The sequence below is a fragment of the Peromyscus californicus genome, unplaced genomic scaffold, assembly GCF_007827085.1.
Source record: "Peromyscus californicus insignis strain IS unplaced genomic scaffold, ASM782708v3 Scaffold_10__1_contigs__length_136768540, whole genome shotgun sequence".
NCBI lineage: Eukaryota > Metazoa > Chordata > Mammalia > Rodentia > Cricetidae > Peromyscus > Peromyscus californicus.
In genome coordinates, this window is record NW_026294391.1 from 105,886,812 (window position 1) to 105,898,907 (window position 12,096).

The 12,096-nt window shown below is 36.5% G+C and overlaps 1 protein-coding gene across 5 annotated transcripts in view; it reads right to left on the minus strand.

The window, feature by feature from the left end:
- Tenm1 (teneurin transmembrane protein 1) overlaps positions 1 to 12,096 on the minus strand; it is an 820,708-nt gene that overhangs the window by 156,030 nt on the left and 652,582 nt on the right. For all 5 annotated transcript variants that reach the window (XM_052738708.1, XM_052738728.1, XM_052738717.1 and 2 more), the window contains one exon: positions 10,758 to 10,974. In XM_052738708.1, coding sequence (XP_052594668.1) covers positions 10,758 to 10,974 — 217 coding nt within the window. The remainder of the gene's footprint in view (positions 1 to 10,757; positions 10,975 to 12,096) is intronic.

The window sequence follows — 12,096 nt, forward strand, 5'->3', positions numbered from 1 at the left end:
GGGAAGTGGGAAGAGTGGCAGGACTGGAGGGAGGGGAACCTGGCATTGGGATGTATTGTACAAGAGAAGAATAAATAAATTAAATTACACATATTTATTTATTGTGTGTGAGGGGGTGAGGGGTGAATGTCATCGTGTGCATATGGAGGTGTGATTGAAGTTAGGGTTATCAATATGTGGGTCCCAGGGATCAAACTTAATGTCATAAGGCTTGGCAGCAAGCACCTTTAACTACTTATCCATCTTAACTGTGCAGCTACAGAATATTCTTTCACTGACTACCCTCTCTAAGGACAAAATGACATATTGAATCAGCTAGAGAGTGACCAAAAGCACATAGTCCGACTCAGACAACGCAATAAAGATTGGAGCTTTTGGATTTCAGTCAGATAAAATACAAAAAATATTTTTTTTGTACTCAGATGAGTTATAGAGAGTACTGATATTCCTAATTAAGAAATTAAGTATCTCAGAACATTTGAGTTTCAGAGTGTCATAATAATCCATCAAATGCCATTTTGAAAACTTCTGCTCTGATTTCTTTTCATCCTTCCTTGTCCAAGAACACTCTCAAAGAAGTGAAACTCCACTTTTTTTTTCTTTTTGGTACTAAATTTTAGGTGTCAACTGCTGATTTCAGTAGCTAGTCAGCACTGCAAATCTGGGAACCTTCAGCACTTTATAATTTTATAAATCGGTCTTGAACATGTGTTTCCTTTTTTGAAAATCAGGAGATCCTGCCTTTACATACGTAACACCTTCCACACAAATGAGATCACAGGGCTTTATTTGCAATCATCAACAACCTGACTTCCCACTTAGGAAGATAAACAAATGAGGCGGCTCAGGAGAATGAAGACGAAAAGACGGGTTACAAGGAACCATGCCCCAGCACAAGCATACTTGGAGATCTTCCCCAGATGTGGGGAGGTCTCAGGTAGTGCCTTTTTTTCTTAAAGAAATGAGGGTGAACAGGTGATAAATTCGAGGATGCCAATATCCCATGTTCTTAGTCTATTCAGTATATTCAGTAATTGTCTTGTGTGTTTATCAATCACTACTTGCATATACAGTCTGATGCTTTTTGTGTTCCTAGATTAAAAATATATGAAAACCTGCCGTTAACAAATAGAGTTCTTTCACAACTAACTCCTTAAAAAGTTAAACAGAAAGCATATGGATTCAAATTTATACTTCGGCAAAATTACAAATAACTATATTGTGGACATTCTGGGAGAAAGTTACTTGTGAAATCTTAAAACTGAATGGTAATTCCATGGATGCTTTAATGGTGTAATAACATTGTATGTCATTTAAAAAACTCTAAAGTACTGGCTTTCCTTATCTCTTCTTTTTAAAAATAATTCTAAATCAGTAAATGTTTGCTACATATTGGATTCCTTTTGAGTTCAACTAATTAACTAATTGATGAAGAGTGGCTATAGTTTTCCCTTTTTTCATGATTAAATGGTCTAGGACTACAGCTTATTTTCTTTCTGTAAAGCCTATTCAGTTTGTCTGAGGCATTTAGATTTTCTCAATGTACTCCTGGTTAGGGCCCTTAAGCATTTATTAGTAAAACCTAGTATAATAACTGCTAGGTAGTAATTCCTTGAGATAGCTTTGTTTTACTTTCTCATTGCACATAATGTCACAGAATCTTACTTCAAAGGCACCTAAAGGTCAATAGCAGGCTCGGCTTGTGTGGAAATCTATTGTATAAGAGTCCAGGTGGTAAGAAATATTCATGTCCAAATCATCTGGCATACAGATGAGTGCTGTGAAGGCTCTGATCTAGTGTTGGCTCCTTAGGGATGCTTCTCTGGACCACTCTGTCAAAAGTGATCATTCTCGGTCCCTGACTTTTTTTTTCTTAAATCTCACTTGACAGTACTTATTCCTTCCTCAATTTCTTTTTTTTTTTATTACAGTCTGTGTTCCTTGCCATGCTGAAGAGATATTGTCCCCTACAGCCTAGAGCCCAGAAGAGTGTCTATCACTGGATGAACAAATGAACCACGTAAATGCTGTAATGTTCATAAATCGAAACTGAGATGGTTATCAATCCTCTGAAATTCGGGTTACCTTGAAAGAAACTGTAGGATCTATCATGATAAAATGACTCCAAAGTGTAGTTAGTGGGATTTTTTATTATGGGAAATGGGATTTTTTTCATGATTGATTTTTTTCTTTGAATTCATTTACTTAGTACAAAAACTTTAAGTTGTAGTAAAATTTATAGCCCTAATCACCAAAGGATGGAACTGCTAGTGTATAGGCAAGCCACTGTCTGTCTAAATAGTCTTTGCATTTTTCTTGCAAGCCATCAATAGTTTATTGGCTGTGTCAATTTTAGCAATTCTTTGTGTTTAGCAGAACCATTTAGTCCCATCTCTGGGTTATTGCTGAAGACCTGTTGGTTAATCTCATTTCTGTTATGGTTTAATGTCTTTGTCAGATCTGCTAGGACACCTCTTGTCTTATATCAAGCTAGGTTACCTGTCTCTTCCACCAAATAATTTAAACTTGAGAACACCGAGTTGATGAACAACAGGTTCTTTGAAAAACCTAATATTCCAGATCCACCAAACTTTATTGCAATGTATAATTATTTTAAGTAAATATGTATTTATTTGATACTTTTTGCAGAGGCAAGGATAAAATCTGGGGATTTTAACATGCTAGTAAAGTACTCTATCACAGATCTATATGCCCAGATCATTATTTCTTATTTTTAAATGGAACATAATATTTTTGTATATTTGTGGGATACAACATGATACTTATATATTATATATGTATATAATGTGTAATGATCAAATCTTAATATTTGACTACTTCTGCCTCTATAATACAAACTCTGTGATTGAAAATACTGTGTTATTTATGTTTATGACCATCTATACAATTTTTGTTGCAGAAGTTTCTCAAGAAATATTTGTAGAAGGAATGAGTGAATACAAACCTTTGCCAGTCTTAAAAAATGAATCAATATCAGGACATTGCATTGTATTAAGAATGTCAGAGGAATATGATATCATTGCTATTTCCTTCTGAAGAAGAATGAAGTCATAAGTTACTCTGAAAATATTAGTTTTCATAGAATATATGCTTAAAAATTATGAGTACATGCCAAATGTGATTCCTGTTAGTTTTCAGTCTCCTTTAACAGTCGGCAACTTCACTAACTGTTCATCTTCCTGCAACCTTCCTTTAACCTCCGTCTTCAGTCAATAACTTGTTTTGCCATTAATAAAATTTCAAATGGCATGTATCTTCAGCTCAGCAAGTACAGAAAAGCATGTTTTATTAAATAAGCCATGGCAAGTAATTATGGCTATTACCAGGTATTGTGACTAATCAAGATTTTATTGAATGGAATATAGTAAAAGAGGAAGACAGCTTGGGTAAGAAGAGTTTTCTGGAATTTCCTATTTAAGGATGTTAAATTCTTGGGGGTATGTCTTTTGTTTTCTAGTGAGTCAGAAAAAATAATGCATGCTAAAGTGAGTAGGTTAACAGTAGTATTCCTGTGGACTACTTGATGTTGCTTCTTATTTTTTAGCTTTTTTTTTTGGTACTAAATCTTGATTATCTAGCCCACTGAAGGTAGAAAGAATTATTGATGCTTATATAGAGTTATGAATGATGTAAATTATTGGTAGCCTGTGACAGTGGTAGAAGATATTATAAGATAAAAATGAGTGATTACTTTGGTACTGCTACATAATCACTTCATCCTTTATGAGTTTTGCTTCTGTGCTGTTTGGAGATTTGGAATCTTACCTTTAGGCTGGTTTTGCATTTGAGAATTGGTTTACTTAAGTACTTAATAATATCTGTGCATTCTATACAACCAATATTGGCTGATTTCATTGGTAAATGTGAAAAGAACACCTGTATTTCAAGATCACTGCAACTAGGCCAGGAAGAGTGCTGCATGTTTTTAAACCCAGCAATCATGAGGTAGAGACCAAGGCATCAGGAGTTAGAAACATTCTTGGCTATGTGAGATTATGTTTCAAAAGTCAAATCATTGCAGCTAAGCCACTCAATGGAACACTCAATTTTGAACTTGCTTGTGAGGCAATATGTTAGGATCTGGGAACATAGTGGCATGGTCGATAAAAGACAGTTAAATATTCTTTCATATTTCACTCATCAAGAAGTGGGACCCATACACTCCCCTTTCAATCTGAGTGAGCTTTTTGATGGCTTTGTCCAGTAACATATAACACAAATGACATTTGGAAAATTTCTCTGCCCATTCATTAAGAGACTGGCATCTTCCATTTCTGTCTCTTGGGACACTCATTCTTAGAGTGCAGAGACACATTACAAGAATTGTAACAATCACAAAGCTGGTTACTCACCATGCTAGCAGGAAACTCAAATAGCTTACAGGGATGCTGAAGGTACACAGAAAGATTCCCAATTGTTGACCTATTCTTTCAGCCTCCAGCTATTTGATGCTTTCTAGCTGAGGCTCCAAACATAATGGAGCAGAGAAAAAAGCCATCTTGGCCATATGATATCTGAATTTCTAACCCAGAGACTCATGAGATAATAAGAAGATATTTTAATCTATTACTAGAAGTAGTTTGCCAGATAACAACAGGCATTCAAAACATGGAGAAAGGAAATCTGGCTTGACCCTAACCCTTGTAGAACTTGATTAAGGAATGTGATAAATCAGAGATAACAATATACATCCCAGCATGAACCAAAAAATCCAAAAAACCAAAACAAACAAACAAACAAACACCCCACAATGAAGCAGCTACTCCAGAAAAAGAGGTAGAGGAAACCTATCATCTTGTTTAATTTCATTTTCCTTTGTAGTTCATTAAAAGCATTATGTGCTTAGTGCTGTACTGTTTTGTCCCAGTCCTAGAACTTTTCAACTAAGTGTAGGTATTGCAAGAGGCCTCTCCAATTATCTTCAGCAGCACTGATGTGAAATTTTAGATTCTTATTTTTTTATATATTTTTTGAGAGTTCAAAGGAATTTTATCAAGGTCAGGCAAAACTCATTTTTATTTTTTAACTTTTTATAGACTTAGTGTGTATCTGTGAGTGTGTGTGTGCATGCGTGCGTGTGTGTGCGTGCGTGCGTGCGTGCGTGCGTGTGTGTGTGTGTGTGTGTGTGTGTGTGTGTGTGTGATAGATATGTAGGTAGGAGCATTTGCCACAGCACATGTATGTAGGTCAGAGGATAACATTTTGGATGTTGTTTCTTTCTTTCCACTTTTTTTGTCAGTGTTTCTCTAGTGTCTGTTGCTGCTCTGTGTACACAAGCTTCTGACCACAGCTGTGCTAGGATTACAGATTCAAGTGACCCCATCTGAATTTTTACATGGGTGTCAGAGATGAAACGCAGGTCATCAGGCTCACTCTGCAAGTGCTTTAATCTGCTGAGGAATCTTCTAGGCCAAAATTACAGATTTTAAAACTATTTGAAATTTATGCTAGGTGAGAAATACAAAAACAATATACTCTCATCATAAAAGTAGACCTTTTGTCACCTTGGTGGGACCTGAGTTCTCTGATATGTTTGGTGGTACATAAGACACAATAAATCAGGGTACCTCTCTTTATAAGAGTTTATTAGCTTAACGTTTGAGGAAAAGTGTGTATTACTTTAGCCATAAAGTATATATAGGTACTCAGTAAACTAAGGGTTAGAAATATTGTTTCTCCTGTTAATGCATTTTTTTCTCTTCAAGACAGGGTCCTGGAGCTGGCTCCATAGACCAGGCTGGCCTCAAATTCAGAGATCTGCCTGGCTCTGCCTTCTGAGTGCTGGGATTAAAGGTATGTGTCACCACCACCCAGTTTCTATTTCATTTTTTTTATCTTTTCTCCATTTTAAAGCCAAAATAAAAGTTCAGAAATTAAGTAAAATGATAACCAAAATATAAAGACAATTGGACAAAGTGATCAGCCACATAGTCTTCAAATCTTTTCAAGGAAAGCCACAGAAATTCTGTAGATCAGAGGTGAAAAACTCAGAGGCCAACAGGGAAACACATGTCACCAGGAAAGTGGGAAATGGCCCAGGTATAAAGGAAACAGTGATGAACTAGACAGGCATTGCATGTCCTATCCTGAGGAACCACTGTCCCTCATCTCCAGACCATCTATGCCATAACTATTTGCCTGGCAGTGCTTAGCTTTGTGAATTTTCTAGAAGCATTTTATATTCCAACTTTTACATTTGGTCTTTCACTTCATAAATGTCAGGCTAAACAAAATACATCTGTGGCATAATTTTGAACAACATCTGATACAGACACTTGACAAAGACTAATGTGGGGATCAACCTCTCTTAGTTATTAACTAGATAAATGAGTTTGGCCAGACCTACTGTCAGTGGTTGCTCTAACCCTGGTAAGATGTTGTTTTGAAATGCACTTCTCCATTAGTGATGGTGAGTGAAATGTCTGGCTTTGCAAATTACTACTGTCATTTAGTTTAATGTACTCTTGTTTTTACATATTTATAAAAGCCTTTTACATTATTAATAGTGATTAAATGCTTAGACACTAAAGATCAATAATGCTTCTGTTCACCTATTTACATTATTAAAAAGTAATAAGTAATATAGGGCACATAGGCTATGTGGTTTACTTTGTAGTCATGTTTGGAGCAGATTGAAGAAAAGAAACTTGAGCTACAGGGTCAGTTGTATTTAGGGGAATAAAGGGTAATTGATTTGGGTTTCCTAGAGACTTTTCTGTGGACACCATCACTGTGTAGAAGAGAATATTTGTTTAACTATGTAAAGATGTGCTGCATTTGTTTGTGTTGCAGAGTAATTGTTTAATTATGTAAAGATGTGTTGCTTTTGTTTATGCTGCATTTGTATAACTCTGTAAAGATGTGTTGCTGCTTCACCTTGCCTGCCTAAGGCACCTGATTGTTCTAATGAAAAGCTAACTGGTCAATAGGTAGACAGAGGAGGGATAGGCAGGGCTGGCTGGCAGAGAGAATAAATAGTAGGAGGAATCTAGGCTTGAGAGAGAGAAAGAGGGAGAAAGACAGGGAGATGCCAGCCAGCCAGACATGGAGGAAGCAGTGAAATAGGACATACAGAATGAAAGGTAAAAAGCCCCGAGGCAAAATATAGATGAAGAGAAACAGGTTAATTTAAGTTTAAAAAGCTATCCAGAAACAAGCCCCAACAAAGGCTGAGCATTCATAACTAAGTCTCTGTGTCATGATCTGGGGACTGGTGGTATGAGAAAGCCTGCTACATTTGGTGCCCAATGCAAATGTTATTTTACCTTAGCACAGTGGCTGTGCCCTAATCTACTGCTATCTCAGCCAACAATTGCAACCCCACAGTTACCGGCTTGCTTCTAGCAGTGGCCTAGAGGCTCTGGAAACAGCCTAGAAAGAATTCTGCCCCTGTAAGCACTGGCCCCGTCACTGTTGCTAAAGGTAGCTTTAACTAAATCTCTATCATTCTAATTATGAATAAGACTCGAGATTCAAAGTCTGGGGTGAAAACCTGTGAGCTCAAAGAGCTGAGTAGCTAACCTTCTCTCCTTGTTGGTGTCCACAGTAGACCTGTGCTTCCGCTTTGCCAAACCAGACAAACGTGTGCCACTCTAACTACTTCATATTTTTCTCTATCTCTCTGAGGCTCTATGATTACTTTCTTTCAACTAGTTTCTAATGCAGCCTCCTGACCCAAGGTTAATTTTATTTAATTAACACAAATACAAATTAGGGGTTCACAGTGTGATCAAATATCCCCCAACACATCACAGGGCACAGAAAGTACATATCCCACATGCTTCTTTGTGCCAGTGTGGCCAATTGAGTACAGCAAAAACTACTCTCCTTATGATACACAAGGGTGTGTGCTCTTGAAACCCTTAGAAAGCTATACACTGCTCTCTGTAGCTCTACCAAGTCTTCTGATTGTGGCACAATGTGCTGCAGGAAGTCAGCTGTTGGGTCATGTTTTGCCAGTAGGGAAGTGAGGTCATTAGCAATGCTTTCTGTACCTGTCTACCCAGCTGTCTCTGAGTTATGTGACAAAAGGAAAAAATGTGATTTGGCTAATTATGGCATTTGCATATCTTATACTATCTTACATATTAATCTGAGAGAAGCTAGGTTAAAATAAAGGTTGTGTAAGAGCTCGTTGTCTAACTAAACCACCATGGCTCAGTGCAGTGATTTAAAGATCAGGCTTTCAGTACTAGTGTCCTTGGGTTCAAATCCAGGTTCTGACATTTATTATGACTTTGTTGAAGTCTCTTCCTTAACACCTTAATTTCCTCATTTAAAAATAAAACTTTTAACAAGTCACCCCATGAACAGTTTTATGAGAATTAGATGAAATAACGGATCAAAGGCTAGCAGATGTCAAATACACAATAGGTACACAATAACTGTTGCTGTGTAACAAAATGTCCATTTCATGACATTCAATTGTGTTCATCTCAAAAGTACTTCATTAGCACTGATAAAAAGTTTGTAACTCATGCTATTAAAATATTATAAACCAAACTTGTTTTTAAGAATTGTTTGTTTCAAAGGTTCTTATGCTGTTATTCAAGATAAATTTGGTTCACGTCACTACACAAATTTAAGGACAAGTGAAAATGGAGCAGCTGTGGTGTAATGGAAAGGTTACGGGAGTTGCTACAATACAAACTTGCTGTCTGGGTGATTTAGTCCCTTAGAATCTCAGTTTCCTCATATATGAAATCTACCAAATACAACGACCCCATTTCAAGGGATACTGTGAAAAATAAAATGAAATAGTATGAGCTTGGGTGTTTTGCAAACTAAAAAGTATTATATGGGTGTACCAGAGAGGTTGTAATTGTCATTTACATATGTGATCAAAAAGGAACTTATTTCACCCAAAGGTAAACCAAGGAAAAGGGAATGCACTTTTTTTTTGTCAGAGAAAAGACAGTTGGATGGCTTGTATTCATGTTCTCTCCATGGACATCTTTTCTGACAGTCAGGACTCTAAGAGCAGAGACCACTGGATGGAGACCCATCATTTTGAATTTAAATGCGACTTGCAGAGCCAAATGATAACTTGGAGCGTTTTACAAAAGAATGGGAAAACTCAGTCAAACCAGGAGGAGGACAAGGACATTAACCACCAAAAGGAATAGTTTTGTTCACTGTGTGAGCGCCTAGTAAGCACTGCTGAAGCGTGAAGCTGAACCGCAGGGGTTTAAGTTTGTTTGACTTTTCTAAGTTTATTGCTCAAATGCCCTGCTCTGGGTCACTTGTCTGCTGTCTCTCTCAGGTCTTGACTTTCTCCCCTTATTGAATCCAACATGTTTTTCAACACATCTCAAGTCATGAAGGTTATTTTTCTCTCAATTCTCACCCCCTTTTTTGAACTGAATTCTCCTCAAGTGTGGAGAAAGCTATAGAGTTGACTTGCCCTCTACCTTAAATAGGAAAATGGAGATAATGACTGCTTTCAATTCTTTTTGTTCTTTTGTGTTCCAGAAATAATTTTCTAATATCTAAATAATTCCATTGATTACATCCGTCTGAAAGAAGGACCAGAGTTGTTATTAATCTAGGAAAAAGTTTCAAATCTTTTGGTGGAAGACAACCTTTGTCTAGAGTCCCTAGAAGAAAAACACTTTCTTGAGATATGTTGGCATTGGTTTTAGGTTATGTTGGAAGCTCAAAAGTCAGAATGACACAGTAATAAAATAAAGAAAAAAATTGGCTTCAATGAGAGTTCTGGTATTTAACTGAAGAGAAGGGAATTGAGTAAAGTTTTTTATGTACATTTTTATTTTTCCCCCTTCTACTGTATAAAGGTTAACATTGAATTGTAATTTTCTTAGATTGTCGCGAGTCTCAAATTCTTGAAATACTGCATCTTCAGGATGTAGTATTTATGTGTGTGTGTGCGTGTGTGTGTGCGTGCGTGTGTGTGTGTGTGTGTGTGTGTGCGTGCGTGTGTGTGTGTGTGTGTGTGTGTGTGTGTGTGTGTGTGTGTATTGTATGCCTAAGTGTATGTTTGTGCAAAAAGTGTATGCAGGAGCCTGCGGAGGTCAGAAATTGGATGTCCTGGAACTGGAGTTACAGACAGTGGAGAACCACCATGTGGGTTCTGGGAGCTGAACTTGGGTCACCTGAAAGAGCAGAAAGTGCTCTTAATCACTGAACCATCTCTCCTGCTCCAAGGAGGACATTTTTGTGATCTTAAATAATTAGACCTACTTACCTACACCTAGTGCTAATTACTGAAGTTTGTAATTAATAATCATGTTTGTTATTATATTTTAAATAAGTGAATTGATTTAAATGGATTGGGCCTTGTTCTTAGATCTTAAGAGCCAACATGCATTTGAGCCTTCTGAGAAGACAGATATTTCTCATTAAGATATTAAATCACTCAACCCTTTGATCTGGTAACACTTTTCATCATGAAACAGAACCTAAAATTTAGCTATTGAAATACAAGTTTTTTTTTTTTAAATCGGAAGTCAAATAGCAAGTTTGCAAATTATACTTCCTTTGTGTCATCAAATACTCATTTCCCTACAGATATAGACATGTCCTATAACTTTTATGATATAGAATCTAACTAATTGGCTTTTAGAATCAAATTGGTAACGGTGTAGGCATTCCAGAGAAGTCATAAGAAAGATAGCAATACTGTTGGAAGGAGTGAGAAACCACTTGAACTTTAGAAGACAATTTCAGAAGGAAAATCATGAGCACTTTTAGTAAGGACAAAATAAATTTCTATGTACCTGCTGTCAAATGAGATCTCTTGAGGGACGACATGAGTACTATCCTTGCCAATAAGAAATTTGATTCGATCATAGAAGAGTCTTGAAGTGTGCTGAGAGAAGAGGGGCTGGCTTTGTTGAATGAGGTCAAGAGGGTCTGGTGAGCCCTGACAGAGTGGGCTTACATAACAGTTGCTTTGTTGACAACAATCTGGGTCCACACAGTCAGTTAAACCATCTAAAAGACAAAGCAAATCAATAGTGATATTTATCTTCAAGGAAAACAATATAGTCAAAAATATGCAGAAAGATAGTAAATGCAGTTAACCAGTCATATTTGAGACTAGAGTCTGTTATATTTGCATATTTCTCAGCAGTTGTTACGTACTGAGTTTATAGTGCACCTTAAGGAAATTCCAACTATTTTGTTCTTAAATCTTCCGGTTTTGAATTCTCTAGCATTTGTTAACCAGAGACTATAGTTTATATAGCTACAATGCAGCTTTCAGTTAAAGTATTCTGTTAGGTATAGTTTGTTATACTTTTCTATATTCAACAAGAACACTGAGTCAGAATGATAACTATTTTTGTTCCTTTAAAAGTTCTATCTGTGAATATACAATTAACTAGTACCTGACAACCTGATTTTATTTGCACTTAAAAAATCCTTTCAGTATGGTTGTCTACTGATAATTCTTAGAATAGAGGTTGAGATTTCTGTGGTGAAAAAGTACATAGGACAGTGATTTCAAATGTGCAGCCAATTAACTGTGGAGCTTATTAAGTATCCATATACCTGAATTCTACCTACTGAACTGGAATTTCTCCTTGTTCCAAGATTGTACACACTTCATATAGGTGATTCTGAAGCATACTAAAGTAGCAGATTATCTTTTTATTTTGTTTTAGGAATTTATACAACAATGAGAATTTATGCAATTATTGCTAAACCTAATATCTACCAACATAACGAGTCACTTTTTTTCCCCTTTTGGGGCCTTCACTATTTTCATTGGACTCCTGAATCCACTGTTGTATGAAGGAAAAAGGAGTCACATAAAAGTTTCACTCTTTGGAAAGGAGTGATGAAGGACACAAGACCTATGGAAAGGAGGACTGACTATTTAGAATTGTAATAGGTACAAAATGCTTTGTTAGTTTATTGGGGAGGTAATGAAAGAAAACGACCCCTATTCCCCTAGGGATTCTGGACTTAGTAGAATAAAATAGATGTTTAAACAGCTGACTCTTATACCAGAGAAATATGAGAACTCTAGTTCTAATCAACGAAAAAAAGTGGTTGGAGTGATTAATTGAGCATATGGACACTTCACTCCATATCTAATAAGCGAAAAATGAA